Source organism: Chroicocephalus ridibundus, chromosome 3 (genome assembly GCF_963924245.1).
Source record: "Chroicocephalus ridibundus chromosome 3, bChrRid1.1, whole genome shotgun sequence".
Classification (NCBI taxonomy): domain Eukaryota; kingdom Metazoa; phylum Chordata; class Aves; order Charadriiformes; family Laridae; genus Chroicocephalus; species Chroicocephalus ridibundus.
Genome location: NC_086286.1, coordinates 2,221,697 through 2,238,763, shown reverse-complemented (window position 1 = coordinate 2,238,763; position 17,067 = coordinate 2,221,697). Strand labels below are relative to the sequence as shown.

Sequence of the window (17,067 nt, the reverse complement as noted above, 5' to 3'; positions counted from 1 at the left end):
TTGCTCCAACCGCCAGCGCGCCGCCGTGGTTTGTCAAAAGGGCGGATTGCGACTTCTGCTGTTTACCTGCCGAAATATTCAGCGCTCCCAAAGCCCGAGGAGCGGGGAGCGCTGGCGTCGAAGCAGTAGCCTGTTGAAACTGGCAGCCCCTCTCGTCAGGCTATCGTACCGATGGCGATAATTGCCAGCTCCGGGGGCAGGAACTGTCATTTCGTTATCTCTGGGTGCAGTGCCGTGCTCTGAGGGGCTCCGGTCCCCCGTGGCGGCCGCTGGACCTGGCTGCAGGGCAAATAACGGCAGCCCTGAACCTGAAACGCTTGCTGCAGACGAAAGTCGGTGGTCAGACGTGCGGAGATGTATCTGGTTGCCCGTCTTTGGCCGCATTGGCTGGTTTTCCCAAAAAGCAGAGCTGCCCTGTGGAAGCCTTATGTTGGCAGCAGGGGAAGCGGTGCCAGGAGGGACCGGCACGTGGCTCCCCGATGAGTTGTCCCGTCTGTGTGGATGTAGAGGTGCTGCTGGTAGGTCACAGTGTGCCCCGTGTCCTCCTGTGCGCCGGGATGTACGTGGGCTGACTTGGCTAGTGAAAGCGATGGATGATGGAGGTCCCAGCCCTCTTACCCAGTGCGGCGTCGGAGTAAATTATTAAGCGTTGGAACAGGCTGCCCAGGGAAGTGGTTGAGGCACCATCCCTGGGGGTATTAAAAAACGGGTAGATGTAGTGCTTAGAGAGATGGCTTAGTGGTGGCCTTTGTCGGAGTTAGGTCGATGGTCGGACTGGGTGATCTGAAAGGTGCCTTGTAACCTAGGCAATTCTATGGCTCTGTGATAAAGAGGTGAAGAGCCGGAAAAGGCAGAGCTTTGGCCTAATGCAAGGGCTCAGAGTTTAGTCCCAATGATGCTGAAGAGCAGGGCCTGGATCCCCGAATCTTCCTGCTGAAAAATAACAGCGGAACAGCCCATGGAGTAAGGGGGCGTTTGTCCCAAGAAAGGGTATGATGATATGACCGTGTAGACTATGCAGAAGATCATTCGCTTAATCAGGTGGGGTTAGGGGGTTTTTTTATTGCTATCTGTTACTGGTATCTAAGTGCTGGCAGTTACAACATTTAATTGCGTTTTCCTGTAAGAAAATGCTTATCTTGCTAAAAGATGGGACTCTCTACAATCTCCACAATCCATTTTGTCCGCTTGCTTCTATTTCGTTCTTTACCATCAGTGCCATCTTAATCCATCCTCCGAGGCCAGTCCTCTGGTCTTTTCCTCCGCCGATCCGAGGCCGTGAGCGGGCAAAGGTCTCCACGCCAGGTCTTCCCAAGTGAGTGCCGTCCTCACCTGCCGTTGGCTCTGCCCCTCCTCCTGCATGGGGGAAGAGTGACCCTCGAGGCGTGCTGGAGCCATCTCATCTCCCCTTGCGTCCCGCAGCTCCCAGCGGGGCTCTCCCTGGAGAGGTCTCCTAAACTGGCCACAGTTTGCGCGTCGCTTGGCCGCTTGTGGAGGATTTTTCCCTCCTTTCTAAATCTCTTAATAACTGAAGGTTTGGGGTGTAAAAGCACTAACCGCACTCAGTTCACTGGGGTTTTTTTTTCAGTCATAGCTTGGCTTTTTTTCCCCTATCGGCACAGCAACCATTTATAGCCGAGGTGGGCCGAGTTTGCAACTTATTAATCTCTCCCTTGCATGTGGGTTGAAAAGAGACACCATGCCTTTATCAAAAGCCAGGCTAGCACAAAAGCCTATGCAAAATCATCATCAAATCCTATTAGAGGTGGAAAATATCTCTTAGATCATCTCATTCATTTCCCTGCCAATGCCAGACTGTTCCTGAGAGTTAATTTTCTAGTGTCTGCCGCCGACTCCCTGTGTGACGGCAGGTCTGTCATCTTGCCTTTGGGTTGTCGCTGTGACTTCCACTCGTTTCCTTGCGTTTCCAAACAAGCCTCGTTTCGTTTGGTGGCTGCCCGTGTTAGTATTTGCCCCCCGCGTTACGTGTTATCGATGGTTTCTACTGGGAGAGCATCCGCAGACCTTGCTTGTGGCTGGGAGAGGCATCCCCACGGGATGGGGCGTGCTGGGTGCTGGGGCGAGCTCGGGGAGTCGGGAGACGGGGGCTCCATCCCCTGCAGCCACCGCTACCTGCCGTGGGTATCGGGGAAATGAACATCTCAAAAGGAGGTTTCTCTCCCGAAATCGCGGCCGTGGGTTCAACGCGAGCAGGTCGTCTCCTGTAAAGCACTTACTTCTCTTCTCCCAAGCTCTGCTGGCGCCGCCTTCCATAAATTCCCTCCCCGAAGTCCTGGGCTGGCTGTGACATCCACGCGGCAGGGGGAAAAAAAATAAGACTAATTCAAAGCTGGAGCTATTTATAGCATTAAGCAAATGCAGATTTCATCAGGGTTCGTTTCAGAGGAGGAAACGGCACGTAGGAGCCCGGTAACCTTACTTGTAGCTTCCCGCCGGCGCTGGCGGCGGTGATTGAATTCCCCGACACGGCGAGGGTCTGGGCAGCCCTGCCAGCGCCGGGAAGGTCAGTCCGGCAACTGTCACCCGGAAAGCATCAAAAGCACGAGCTGTCGATAGCCACCTGCATTTGCAGAAAATCTGAGGGCTTTCTAATTAACTGAGGATCTCTAAATGAGAGCGAAGCCGCTCGACAAGCCCCCTCGTACGCCTTAAGTGTCAGGGCTCAGCTGATCGCCGCGTCTAACAAGCAGCTGATTTTTAACAGCAGCTCCGAGACTCAATCAGCTCCTAATGGCTCCGTTTCAAAACGTTCCGGTGCATTTTTCATCTCTTACTCTGGAATTTATGCTCTTTGTTCCCTGCTCAAATATGCCGGCGCTTTTCCTTAATTTCAGGCTTCTGCCTTGCGATGGCTCCTCTGCCCTAAGCAGGCAGCGCATCGCTCGCCGTTGCCCGCACACGGCCCTCTGCCGCGGCCGCTCGCTCCGCTCTCGGATCAGTAAGTTTCACAGTTTCCCCCCTTTCTCTCCCGCCGCCCCCCGGGATGTATAAGCAGCGCTGCAGGGTCTGGCGCTTCATAATTAGAAGGAAACCCAGGTTTAAACAGATCCCCGTGTAATAAGAGCTGGAAAGTGGTTTTATTTCAGCTTTAAACGCTTTAAGACAGCGAACGCGGTTCGCAAATGCACCCGATCTTGACCTCCCTCCCGCTTGCTTTTCTGCAGCGCCGCAGACTTGGGCGCTGGCGCTCCTGGTTTGCACCGTGGCAGATGCGATCGAACCCTCGTTTCGGCTGCGTTCGCGGCAGAGTAAGAATATGCACGTTTAAACCCAGGGCTTGGAGCTGCTGGGGAAGGGCCGGGGGGATCTTTCCCGACGTGTAACTCCCGTTGCCGGGCATGAGACGCACGCGAGGCGTCCTCGGGAAGGCGGCAGGATAAACTCCTACGTAAGCGGTGGTTGGGCACAAATAAATACCGCTGAGGAAGGCAGAGAGTTAATCAGCCACTCTTCTAAGACTTCTCCGCGTGTGTTTATGTTCAACCGCTTCTCCATATCTTGGCAATTATTCACCTGAAATAGAATATAAATCCCGATGCCTAATTTTTCTTCGAAAAATTTCACCAGGTAATCAAATCCCGAAGTGCATATTCTATTCCGGTGGTTTTATCAGTAAATCATATTTTTATCATTTATCAGCAAAAGTTAGATTTAAGCATCCTCACTGTAATGTTTGAAAGATGAACATTTGTTTCAGCGGGTACTGTGCCAATCAATAATCTTCCAGCTTGACTCAGCTATCAATTATTGCTGCAATTATTTGTCTAGTTGGATATTTAAAATGTCATCAGAAAGAGATGATTACATATTCCAGAAAGCAAGGCACTGTATAATCAGATGAACTGAATCCAGTTAAATGTAGTGTGGTACTAACCTGTCCTTCAAAGCGGAATTCTGCAGCCGCCACTGAAACAACAGCTTTCTGCATTATTGTAAGGAAACGGATCTTAACCTTGGAACAGTGCGTGTTATTGGGGTCGGGTAATACTCGGCGAGAGGAGACCTTGCAAGCCTGGAAATTGAATCAGCCGCACCGACATAAAGGAGGGAGGGGTTTTGGTTGGTTTTTGGGTTGTTTTTTTTTTTTTTTTTTTAGAGGGGGGAGAGCCGATTTTGTTGGATTTCATCTGCGAATCTATAAATAAGAGAATCCATTCTTTATCTGCCTTTCTGGGAATTTCAACTCCTGAGCTCGCAGCGCCAAATTTTCCTATGCCCTTTTTGCATTCCTTGACTTGATGTATGTGTGGTAAATACTCTCTGTGCCCCGAGAACGCAATAAAGCTGTAGCAATTCTTTCAAGTCTTACATCCTCCAAACTCCACATATTCGGAGTATTATATCATTTTCAACTTCAAGGATATCTCAACGATGGAGAGGAGACAGAATAAAAGCGGAGGAGACCGGGCAACTTTACGACACCTTTTGGTCCTATTTGCAAAGCAGGGAGGGGAAAATACATATATTATCGATTCTACTAATACTCGCTTGTGCAAGTTATGAAACTAAACGTCGTAGGATCTGGTTCAGCACTTGCTGTGCTTGCAACTCCGTGGTGACATTGAACTTGCTCAGGGACAGAATAAACCTTTGCCTTCCTGGCAGGTGATTTGCAGGCGAAGGTGTCGTTGGGGGGGGACCTGCCGTTCCCCTGACCCGCTTTGTCAGGATGGTTTGCTGCTGGCTAAATACCATTAATTTGAAAGCGAGAGGAAAGCGAGCCAAAGGGGAAGGCTAGGAAAGAGGAGAGCCTGAAGAGGATCCATTTTGGGAAGGAAAAGGTGGAATAAGCCCCTCTCTGGTGGGAGCATGGAGAAGGGGACCTGGGCAGTGCCTGGCCGGTGAGAAGGTCTAAGGCGGGGTTGGCAGGGACCACCACATCTCTACAAGGCGATGGTTTAAGTGTATGTGCTTTGCAGAGCCAGGCACGTCAAATAGAGATGCTAATAGGCCAAATGCAGTAAAAAATAAAGCCAAACCATAGGTGATGAGGAGACTCTGTCTGGTGAGCAGCGGTGGGAGGGCGCCCGTCCCTGTTTCTCCCTGGGAGAGGGCTAGCAGCAGTTTCAAAACGCCACTGCTCTTTGGTCTCTCCAGGAGCGCCCCGTGTGGGAGAGCCGCCGTGTCCTCCAGCGAGGTCCCACAGCGCTGGTGGGGTCACCAAGCATTGGTGGCTCTTCTCAGGAAAGCAGCATCCTGGCGTCACAGCTGAGAGTCACAGAATCCCAGAATGGCGGGGGTTGGAAGGGCCCTCTGGAGATCACCCAGTCCAAGCCCCTGCCAGGGCAGGGTCACCCAGAGGAGGTGGCACAGGAACGCGTCCAGGTGGGGTTGGGATGTCTCCAGAGACGGAGACTCCCCCACCTCTCTGGGCAGCCTGTGCCAGGGCTCTGCCACCCTCACGGGAAAGAAGTTCCTCCTCATGTTTAGGTGGAACTCCCTATGGTCAAGTTTGTGCCCGTTACCCCTTGTCCTGTGTACGATGTGCATTGCAGAGCAGCGTCCACGACGGATGCTCACCCGTGCCGGGGACCGGCTGCAAGGCTTGAGCGATGCCGAAGCTGCCGTATAAACCGGGAGAAACACCCCACCGCTGGCATCCGCCAGGGCTCGGGAGCCTCGTGCCGCATCTCGCCCCACACTGGCAGGAATGACCTGGAACGTCATGCTGCAGCATCTCCTTTCTTTCCTCTGCAAGAAACTTTTTGAAGTGCGCTCTGCCTTTTCTTCAGACACTGCCGGCCGGGGAGAAAACAGGAAAAAAGGAAGCGATTCATGGCGTAGGTGTATGAGAGTGAATAAAACGATTTGGAAGCTCTCTGTAGCTGTATAATTACAGCACTGCATTTAAAAAGTGAATTATTGACTTGATTGTCCCCAGCAGCCACTGGGTAAATGCATAATTACGGCCCGCTGGAGCAAGGCGTTGTTTACCGGATAGTTGGGTTAGGCTTTCGAAGGGCTTTGGTGCTCTTCTCAGGGCAGGGCTTAGGTGAGGCTCGGTCCTTGGTGGGTCACAGCCCAGGTGGACCTTCCAGACCACCTGCCAGGTAGGTCCAGAGGAGCTGATATAGCAGGCGTCATCCCAGCGATGCCGCTCCCGGTTTGAGTCCATTCATTTAGAGTCCCCGTCCCCGCGCTGGGAGAGGCAGCCCAGGAAGCCTGCGTGCGGGGATGTTGGTTACTTCGCTAATGATATTTTTAGAGAAATGAGATGGTATCAGTGAGGAGTTCCTCCTGTGGAGGGCTGACAACACCGTGAGGTTCGCCCTTTAGGTCCCGTTGCCGGTGTTTGAAGTTAAAGGAGCTACTCCCCATGCGATGTTACAGTCTGTGCCGCCTGTATTTCTTCGTCCCCGTGGCGTTGGTGTGTAGGGCGCATATGTGTGCACGATCAGGTCTTCTTTGCTTGAGGGGTTTCTTCTTGAAACTTCATTTAAAGCCGAGTTTGAAGCGCAGCATTATTTTCCGACGGCAGGTTTCTTCTGTTCCTCGCTAATCAAGACGCGACAGATTTCCACCCCCCTCAAGTTTTAAAAAAGCACAAAATCAGTCGCAGCCTGATACCTTACTTGCCAAGTTGGAGCTCGAAGCAGGTTTTTCTGGTGTCCAAATCGTAATCGCCTTGAAAATGGTGACAGACGCTGAGGTCAGGCCAGTACGCCTGGCAGCACTGGCGAGCTCCAGCGGGACCCCGGCACCCCGCTCCTCCCTGCCCAGGCTCCAGAAAACCAGGCCCTTTGTTGCTTAAAGTTAACAAAATATTTCTCTCAGGGCAGCGGGGGGGAAGAATCTGGGTGTTGTGGGTTTGGTTCTGCTTAGAAGGATGTGTAAATGCACGAAACGTGTTGAGGCTACAACCGAAATGGTGGTCCGTGAAGTCTGCGCTTCTCCTGCAAGGGCCACATGTTCCCCGGGGTTACCAGGAGCTACGGATGGAGCCTCCCGCCCGCGTCCCCCACCGAGGATGCTGCACGTTGCGCTTCTGCAGGGAGGAACTGGCCTCCCTCTTCCCATCCCTTCCCACTCGCTCATTCCTAAGGCCCAAAAAACCCCTTGTTTTGTGGAAACCTGAGCAGTGCTGCGAAAGCCGATGAAAATTTGGCTTTGGGAGAAAAAGGTGAATTCCTAGAGTTCCGAACTCCAGGATAAATCTTTGAATGGCAAGGGAATGCCAGCTGCGGCTTTGTTTTTATTATTGCTGTTACTTGAGGTTTTTTTTGAAGTTTGGGTTATGGCTTTTAGCATTTTGGCCCGGTTCTTCTTTAAGAGAGGGGCTTTTAAAAGGAGGTGTAACGAAAAAATGGCATTATTGAGACTCCATTTAGAAAATATTTTGCGCAGTTTTAGTAAAATGATTTCAGGAATTTTTGAGTTTGTGGAAAAAAAAATTTAAGCAGAAAAAGTCGTTTTCAGAAATGTTTTCGGTAATGATCGCTGTACGTGTATCAGTAAGTCATAGATAAGGAAAGGCCAGTAAGGATGGCAAATGGGGCGGTGAGGATCCTGCAAGGCAAAACATTTGGATTTTTGACGTTTTCACAACTCAGCTGTTCCCGGGACCTGCCATCAGGCCTGTTTGTAAACAACGTGGACTTGATTTGCAAAACTTTATTTTTCAAATGCAGGACAGCAGTGGTGCTTCTCATTTCGCAAGCAATGCCACGTCATTTCCTAGAGGGTTTTGGGGACATTTTCAGTGTTCCTGAATCCGGTTCATCTAATGATAAAGAGAAAAGATTAGAGAGAAAGTACCCTGTTGCACGCATAAATGCGGCTACTGCTGTTATTTATTATTATTACAATTATCATGACAACAACAGCGACAATGCTGATGCTAACAGTGCTAACGGCTATTATAAGTGGTTAATGACGGACCAGGTTAATGACGAGCCTTTTGCAATCTGGAGAGTTGGGAGGAGGAATTAGTGCAAGAAGGAAAAAAAGAAATGTTTGGACAGTTACAGTTTCTCGTCTAAACTGATGCTACCGACTACCAGGAAAAGGTGAGTCACGGCAAAGCAGCTATTTCTTACCAAGGGAGAAGTGGGCTGCTGCGGGCATGGAGTGGACCCACTTATCTCCTGACCCTGCGACGCTTCCTGCGTCCCAACCGTTTCACTTCTCTAGTTTTCCGTTGAAAGGAATTTCAACAGAACGGATTTCCAGAAGAGAGAGAGAAAGAGAGAGAGAGAAAGGAGATATTTGACAGGCCAGATGGAGAAGAACTGAATCAAGTACAAGTGGTAACAATTAACTCCATTTTTTCTCTTCCCCCCTTTAAATACCACAACAACTCCAAATTTATCAGTCCAAAATTCAAGCAGTCAATTGACATTAAAGCTGAATAAAGAAGTTCCTGGGTTTGGCCCAGGCTGTTCCTCCAATAATTTTGTTTTCGTGGTGAGCAGGAGAGGAGGGGGGTGCTTACTGCAGGTTGCAGGTGTTTGAGTCGCTCTTAACTTTTGTTTTCTGCGTGTTTGATAGCAGAAGGTACGTGCGTGCTCTGTAAGTGCAGGTAGCCCAGTAAAGACACCTCGGCTTTGCTTACACATGCGGGTTTTTTGGGGAAGGTGAAGGAAAATGCGTGAGCGAAGCCATCAAGGTCGGTGGCTCTGGCTTGCGGAGAAATGCTGCCGAGAACAAGGGCTGGACCACGCGGGCGTCGAGGGCCAAGTCCTGATCTGCTTGGAGATTTCTCTGGCACGGGGATGTCTCCGAGGGAGTGAATCTGCAGCTGTGAATGAAATCCTTGCAAACACCATTGGCACGTACGCAGTCACTGCTTACGCTGCCGTTTTGTTTGTGAAAACACTGGGAGAACTGGGGTGTCTCTAATACCGCGCGTTTGCGTGCAGCCCGTACGATGCCCTGCGGTAAAACGCGCGGTGCAGTAATGCCTCGCGCCTTAATCCGCTGGTCCTTCTCGAGCAGCGTCCTGCGCTCTGGGCTGCCCGTTTCCGATGGGGGCACCGAGAGGATGCTGCACGAGGCGTTTCAGCGTTGCTCTTCCGTAAAGCGCCAGTGCGTCCGGCGAGCGGCTTTCCTGGATCCAGCCCTGACTTTTGAGAAACGAAGGAAGCTCTTCCAAAGCACATTGGCACACGCCTGCAGATTATTCCATTACTCACTTGGCAGTGCCTGATCTTGCATGCCTAGCTCCAGAAATCCTTTTTTTTTTTTTTTTTTTTTTTCCATTTTTCTCCCTCCTCCCAGCAGTGGCATCTAGCTGACAGCTTCTCCTCCCAGCTGGTCTTCTCCCCAGCATCTTGTCTGGCTTCGCTGCTGGTGGACATGGCTGTGGGTCTCGCTCGGAGCCAGCTCTATTGTGCCTGGAGGTGTTGGCTTGCTTTGACTCGGACTTTGAGCGCGCCAGGTATATCTGTGAGCACAGGACAGAAGAACCGGCTTTTTTTTGGGGGGGTATAAAAAAAAGCCCCTTCATGCTGAAAGCAGCCATCTCTTCATATTTTACTGAGTAATTGTGCCAACTGCCCTTAAAGGCACTCAAATGCCAATATCCCTCCCACTCATTTGTTAACGGTTTTCGGATCAGAAGCTAAATCTGTCACTTGTGTGTCACTGGTTAAATCACTTCTTTTGGGGGTATGGCAGGCAAGAGCTGTTCTGCGGCTTTTTCTTTTTCTCGGCAGGAGCCAATAACTTCAGAAACACTAAACGTTTGTGCTGTAGTGAAATTCTGTGTCTTCTCAGTAGCCCTTTGCTGGCTGGGATATAGAAAAGGAATAAATAGGTGATGGTGGGTGCAAATTCACTGGGTGAGACCGCTCAGGTTTCATGTTGGCCCCATCTTTGAATTTTTGGTACCTGGTATCTCCACGTAATTCTCCTGAAGGGGTAAATTCCCAAATACGAAGAAAATGAGCAGTAGTAAAATTGAGTGGGAAGAAAAATGTACAGGCGAAAACGCGAATGGTAATTGGAAGCTATTTGTAAAGAGTTGATGAGCTGTCCAGGAAGGAGAGGGCAACTTTGGCCCAAATCCAAAACCCACTTCACCCGCTTCAGTGGTGAGATGAGAACAGCAATTAGATATTAAAAAAATCAATATATGACAATTAAAAAAGTGGAAAACAGAGAGCAATCAATCGCAGTGAGAAGCCACGATGGGTAGAGAACTGGTCAGGGAAGCTGAAGATGCCGAGGAAGACTTGTGCCTGGCACGGATAGGGAGGAGAGGAGAGGAGAGCTTCTCAAGGTCCTGGAGAAAGGAAAAAACCCAGAAGAGATGGATGGAAGAAGCAGTAAGGTAGAAATTTTTAATATTTCTGCTGTAGACCTGGGAAACAGCAGTGTTGTTTCTGTATCATAGGCGGGTGATGACGTTTCTTCTAGCTCATTAGTAGCCAAGGAGGATTTTATATGAGGTCCAACGGAGATAAATATTTTTAAATGAAAAAGGCCCTGACAACTTGCACCCAAGAATCCCTAAAGAGTTGGCAGGTGATGCTCATTTTTAATAAAGCTTACGGACTGGGAAAATGCCATCAAGAGCTGGTTGGGGTAACTGTGGGAGAGTTGGCAACACTTTGCTTCTCTCTTCTGGGCAAAAGAATTGAAGAGCTGATATAAGATTCAATTGATAAAGAATTAAAGGATAGAAATATAATTCACGCCACTCAACTTAGATTTATGGAATATAGATCTTGTCAAATAAACCTGATTTCATTCTTCCAGATGACAACTTTGCTTGATAAATGTAGATGAAATAGACTCTGCAAGGCATTGGACGCGGCGCTGCGTGACATTGTGTGTAGGAAGACTGAGCGCTGGGCGGTATGGCGTGCACGGGCAATTGAGAGCCGGCCAACGGATTTGGGAATGCGGGGGCTTAGCTGGAGAAGCATTGGTGGATGGGAGAGGTCAGCAGGGGCTGGTGGGAGCCGCAGAGGTGGTTAGTGCTTCGTTGGTGATGTAGAAATGAATATGCAATTGTGACTGATCAGCCTCGTGGATAAAGGAAGGGCAGGTGGACAGATGAAGAGCAGCAGGGACGGGTTTATGGCGTGGTTTGGAAAGACCGTCAAGCGCGGGGTGTGTCAAGAGCACGGTTGGGTACAACCTGCCGTGGTGCCTGGCTAGAAGAGGGGAATCGGGGCCGTGCGTACAGATCCAGGCTGCTGTACCCCAGAAGGCCGCAGCTCTGCGGGAGGCTTAGTGGAAAACCAGACTCTTTCCCAACATGATGGTGTGCTCAGAAGGGCTAGGCTGGTCCTGGAGCAGGGGAGGAGGACGGAGGGGTGGCTTCAGGATGGAAAAATAGCAGTAGTTTGAAGCACACCTTGATTTCGGGGTGCACAAGTACCCTTGGTGTGCATGGGGGGGAGGCACATCGCGTACTAAGGGGCTCTTCAGTGTGTTGGCCAAAAGAAAACAGAAGAAGAGAACAGGTTGAGGCTGGAGCCAGAGAAATTCAGGTGGACCCCAGTACCCACCGGTGAGTGTGGTTAGCTGTGGGAACTGACTGCGGTGGCAAGCTGTGGGTGGGTGCTCTTCTTGTCTTCTGAGCTGGTTTGAATGGTTTTCACTGGAGTTCCGTGATTTGCCCTAAAGACTATTCGCGGGGCTGGAGGAGGTTAACGCTTTACCCAAAGACATCGTATTGCTCGTGGCACAGGGCAGCTGTAATGCAGGAGGGGTCAGAGAGTGAGAGCTGGGGGTCTCTTTCGCCCTTAAATTCCTTGATGAGAAGCAGCCAAGGACACGGGCTCCAGCCCCGCTGCTGGTGGCCGAGGAGGGCTGGTTCAGCAGTGGCCCTCTTCGCATCTCGATCTGCGGGATTCCCGCTAGCCTCTTGGAAATTGGCCGAAAGCTCCACTGGCATCGCAACGCTGCTTTGGGTGACACGTCCCATCACATTGCCCCCATGGGTGATGAGGCACCAAGAGCCCCCTGGGACCTTCTCCAGCTCCGTCCTTGGCCACCACTTGCTTAACTTGCCCTTGGTCTTGCCCGGATGCTTTAGCTGGGAAGCCCGTATGGATGTAGAGGCTGGCCCATAGCTAGGAGACATCAGTGGGTCCACAGCCTTCGGGTGCTACAGTCCTGTCTGGCTTTTGGTGGGGGGGACGTGAATGCTGTACCAAAAAGTATGGTGGTGGGAGGGGAGAAAGGAAAGGCGAGTCCCTCCCAAATCCAGGGGCTGCCACGGCGGTCTAAGGACCCACCTCGCCGCTGGCGGGCAACGCGTGGATTAGTGCCATAATTCTTGCAGTTTGGCAAGGCTGCACCAGACTGGAACGTATCTCTGGGTGGTGATATGGTCAGTCAATAGCCTTCATAATTAATCAAGCACTAATAGACAAATTAGAAATCTTGTCTCTTCAAAGCAGGAGATGGAGGCAAATGGCTGGCGGATTTTAACTGTTTCGCTGCTTTATTTTATTGCCTGGTTTTACGGTGCTCCCTTGAAAATGGTGGGTTGTTTAGGGAAGTTTTGTACATAAACATGATTTTAAATTTAAATTATTATCTTGATTACCAAACGCGGATAGCGAATGGAAAACTTGCTTTTCAGACAAGCAAATGAAGAATAATATTACATTTTACACTCCACTAAATCAATGTAGCCCTAATTTTGCCGTGCAGGAAATCAATTCCAGTCTTTATAACAGTCGAAGATGTTATGAACAAAGTAATTTTGCAAATTATGGCAAGTAACACATTTATTGATGACTGTAGTTTAGAATTTAGAATTTGTGAGTGCTGTAATATAATAAGGCCGTACTGGCAGGAGCTGAGTGAAATACAGATTATATGGTGAAACTGTAATGCATCATTTGCTATTAGTGGACTGGTAATAATTACCAGTTTCAAAGCAGCTTTTTCCATGTAATCTTTAGTCTCAGTCGTAACAGCCCTTCTCATTGACATTATGATTACACGAGCTGCCCTTATGATCTGGAATATCTAGTTGATGGGAATACTAAAATGTGGTAGCGAATGCTCGATGTTGTATCCTCATTACAGGATAAAATGCTATTTTCTCTGACCTGATCTATAAGGTAGAGGGGCGAGGTAGCGTTACATTGTTAGCTCCTACCGTGGTGTTAAAAACTTCCACTTCATTACGGCGAAGCAAGGTGAAATTTTCCCATTTAAGATTTTTCCCCCCCCCCCCCCCCCCTGAGCTCACAAATGAGCGTAGGAATGTGAAAGTCCAATTGAATTTCCCTCTAATTTCAGCAGATTTAAGTATTTATCTGCGCTCGCGTGCCTGGCACATACTAAACACCGCGGTGCATTTTATTCTGACGCCGGCTCCAGGATGAAACGTTAAATATTATTCCAAGGGCTTTTAAAGTGATTAAAGTGTTAAATGCCTGCCGTAGACGATCCCGTCTCTTTTTCACTCGCCAGATCCAGCTTCTCAGGCCAAACGTAGAATAACCGCAGAGCCGGGAGGCAGGGAGGAAAGCTGTGCCGGGAGGGGAGCACGACAGCCAGCGCTGCGGGCCGCCTGCCTCCCCTCGCCCCGAATCCTCGTTCAGCTCTCCGGATAGCTAAAACGCCCACGGGGAGCTTTTCTTCCCCTCCTCCCAAGTGAGATGGGAAGCAAGACGGGCGCAGATAAAGCGATGTTTTCTTTCCGAATCTCCTTATTTGTTTGTTTTGGGTTGGTTTTTTCCGCCCCCCCCCCCGCGCTTTTCTTCGTATTAGGCAAACAGGGGAAACCCAATGGGGGCAGCTCTCCGTGCGTCCTGTGAAGAGCTTTACCCAGGAGCGGTACCCAGGGAGCAGATGCCTCGTGCCACGGATGTCGGGTCAGGGCAGGGGTCCGCGGAGCGGGCAGGTACCACCCCCCGGCACCGCTGCCTTTGGAGGGCTCCTCTGGTTTATTCAAACCTCAAGAGCATTTTTTATTTTATTTTGTTGTTTGTTTTTTTTTTCTAAAATATCACTACACAGCAGCTCTGTGAGAACTGCTGGGCAGGGCTGGAAATGATTTTTTATCATTTCCCCTTTTTTTTTTTTTTGATCAACCCCTTAGCTCCGGTTTCAGTTTACCGGCATTTGGTAAAAAGCACCCGTAGGGGGGGTGGAAGTGAATTATTTGCAAAATTACAGTAATCGATAGAAGCACACTCACCTTCGCCATATCTCACTCCACTCTTTCCTTGTGGACAGCCCTCAAAAAGTTATTCATCCCCCTTGTTTTGCCGTATATTAGAAGGGGCTGCTTTCTGCTGTCATTATTAGCCGGCTTTTTGTTTAGTTATTTATTGGTTGGTTGCTCTTTTATAATGTCCGTGTTATCTCCAAAAATAAATTATCATGAAATAGAGTTAGCTCGCTACTTGCCAAAGTGGCATTTACCATCCTCAGCTTCTTTTCAGTGCGAGAGAAATAATGCGGCTCCGGCAGGGCGCTCGGCCAGGCCTCCTGGCCACCCTCCAGCTCTTCCCCTGGCGGAGCCGCCGCTCTCTCTGCCTTCCCCTCTCCCTGTCCCGCACACTATTTTATTTAATTTTTATTTGTCAATTTTATTTTTTTTTTTTTAATTTTTGGGTTTTTTTTGCCCCAGAGTCGAAGCTCTGCTAAGGACAGGAGGTGCTGCCTAATTTTGTACGCATCGTTAGCCTCTCGAAATAAGGAGGAGGCTAATAACGTGATGTTGCCTGGGTTTGTAGCAGTTGTGATGTTTTGGGTTCCTGCTTTGGACCGATGTGTCTGTTTTTCTGGAGTGAAGAGGACTTCATTTATCTATCTATCTATCTATCTATCTATCTATCTATCTATCTATCTATCTATCTATCTATCTATCTACTTATTTTCTCCCCAGTCTAAACATCCATTTATTTATTTACTCACGTAGTTACTTACTTACTTAATTTTCTCCCCAAATTAAACATTAGCAGCCTCTTGCGGCATAAAGTCTGCCGAGTGGTAGCTGGCATTGATTGACTTAATCGTGTCTTTTCTTTTTTTAAAATCTATATAGCTTTTTTAGCCACCGTTACCCGCTGGGGTTCGGTTCGGAACCCCGGGCTGGGGGGACGGCGGGAGGAGGTGGGTGCTCTTCGGGTGGGTTTGGACCTCCCCGTCGTGCCCGTGGCCTCCTCCCGTCCCCTGTCCCCCGCCCGAGCTGGGATGTCCCTTCTCCGTCTGCCATCTGAGCGTCCCGGAGGAGAGGAGCTTAGGCGGGGAGGCGAGCTCTCGCCCGCCGGTGGGCGGCCAGAGATTGACGCTGCTTGTTGTGTTATTTTGCAGGTAAAGACGAGCCCAGCAGCTACACGTGTACGACTTGTAAACAGCCTTTCAACAGCGCCTGGTTCCTCTTGCAGCACGCACAGAACACGCACGGCTTACGGATCTACCTAGAAAGCGAGCACGGCAGCCCCCTGACGCCACGGGTTGGTATCCCAACAGGACTAGGTGCAGAGTGCCCTTCCCAGCCACCTCTCCATGGGATTCACATTGCAGACAATAACCCTTTTAACCTGCTCAGAATACCCGGCTCGGTCTCGAGGGAGGCGTCGGGGCTGGGAGAAGGGCGTTTCCCACCCACGCCGCCCCTCTTTAGCCCTCCCCCGAGGCACCATTTGGATCCGCATCGCATTGAGCGCCTGGGTGCGGAAGAAATGGCTCTGGCCACCCATCACCCTAGTGCCTTTGACAGGGTGCTGCGACTGAACCCCATGGCGATGGAGCCCCCCGCTATGGATTTCTCCCGGCGGCTGCGGGAGCTGGCCGGCAACACCTCCAGCCCGCCCTTGTCCCCGAGCCGGCCCAGCCCTATGCAAAGGTTGCTGCAGCCCTTCCAGCCCGGCAGCAAGCCCCCGTTCCTGGCCACGCCGCCCCTTCCTCCTCTGCAGTCCGCTCCTCCTCCCTCCCAGCCCCCCATGAAGTCCAAGTCCTGCGAGTTCTGCGGGAAGACCTTCAAGTTCCAGAGCAACCTGGTGGTCCACCGCCGGAGCCACACTGGGGAGAAGCCCTACAAGTGCAACCTCTGCGACCACGCCTGCACGCAGGCCAGCAAGCTGAAGCGCCACATGAAGACCCACATGCACAAGTCCTCCCCCATGACGGTGAAGTCGGACGACGGGCTCTCCACCGCCAGCTCCCCCGAGCCGGGCACCAGCGACCTGGTGGGCAGCGCCAGCAGCGCCCTCAAGTCCGTGGTGGCCAAGTTCAAGAGCGAGAACGACCCCAACATGATCCCCGAGAACGGGGACGAGGAAGAGGAGGAAGAGGAGGAGGAGGAGGAGGAGGAGGAGGAGGAAGAGGAGGAGGACTTGAACGAGAGCGACAGGCCGGACTACGGCTTCGGGATGAGCCTGGAGGCGGCCCGCCACCACGAGAACAACTCTCGGGCCGGCGAGGAGGGCCGGTCGATGCCGGACGTCATGCAGGGCATGGTGCTGAGCTCCATGCAGCACTTCAGCGAGGCCTTCCACCAGGTCCTGGGGGAGAAACACAAGCGGGGCCACCTCCCCGAGCCCGAGGCGCACAGGGACACTTGCGACGAAGACTCGGTGGCCGGCGAGTCCGACCGCATCGACGAAGGGGCGGTCAACGGCCGGGGCTGCTCCCCGGGGGAGTCCGCCTCGGGGGGCCTGTCCAAAAAGCTGCTGCTGGGTAGCCCCAGCTCCCTGAGCCCCTTCTCCAAACGCATCAAGCTGGAGAAGGAGTTCGACCTGCCGGCCGCCGCCATGCCCAACACCGAGAACGTTTACTCCCAGTGGCTGGCGGGCTACGCCGCCTCCCGGCAGCTGAAGGACCCCTTCCTCAGCTTCGGCGACTCCCGACAATCGCCCTTCGCCTCCTCCTCCGAGCACTCCTCGGAGAACGGCAGCCTGCGCTTCTCCACGCCGCCGGGCGAGCTGGACGGAGGGATCTCAGGCCGCAGCGGCACGGGAAGCGGAGGGAGCACCCCCCATATTAGTGGCCCGGGCCCTGGCAGGCCCAGCTCAAAAGAGGGCAGACGCAGCGACACTTGTGAGTACTGTGGGAAGGTCTTCAAGAACTGTAGTAATCTCACCGTCCACAGACGGAGCCACACGGGCGAGAGGCCGTATAAGTGTG

The 17,067-nt window shown here is 51.5% G+C and overlaps 1 protein-coding gene across 6 annotated transcripts in view; it reads left to right on the top strand.

Moving 5' to 3' along the window:
• Positions 1–17,067, top strand: part of BCL11A (BCL11 transcription factor A) — an 85,170-nt gene that overhangs the window by 55,469 nt on the left and 12,634 nt on the right. For 4 of the 6 annotated variants that reach the window (XM_063331184.1, XM_063331183.1, XM_063331182.1 and 1 more), the window contains one exon: positions 15,253–17,067. This exon is cut by the window's right edge. In XM_063331184.1, the coding sequence (XP_063187254.1) occupies positions 15,253–17,067 (1,815 nt within the window). The remainder of the gene's footprint in view (positions 1–15,252) is intronic. The other 2 variants (XM_063331185.1, XM_063331188.1) reach the window with 2 other exon arrangements.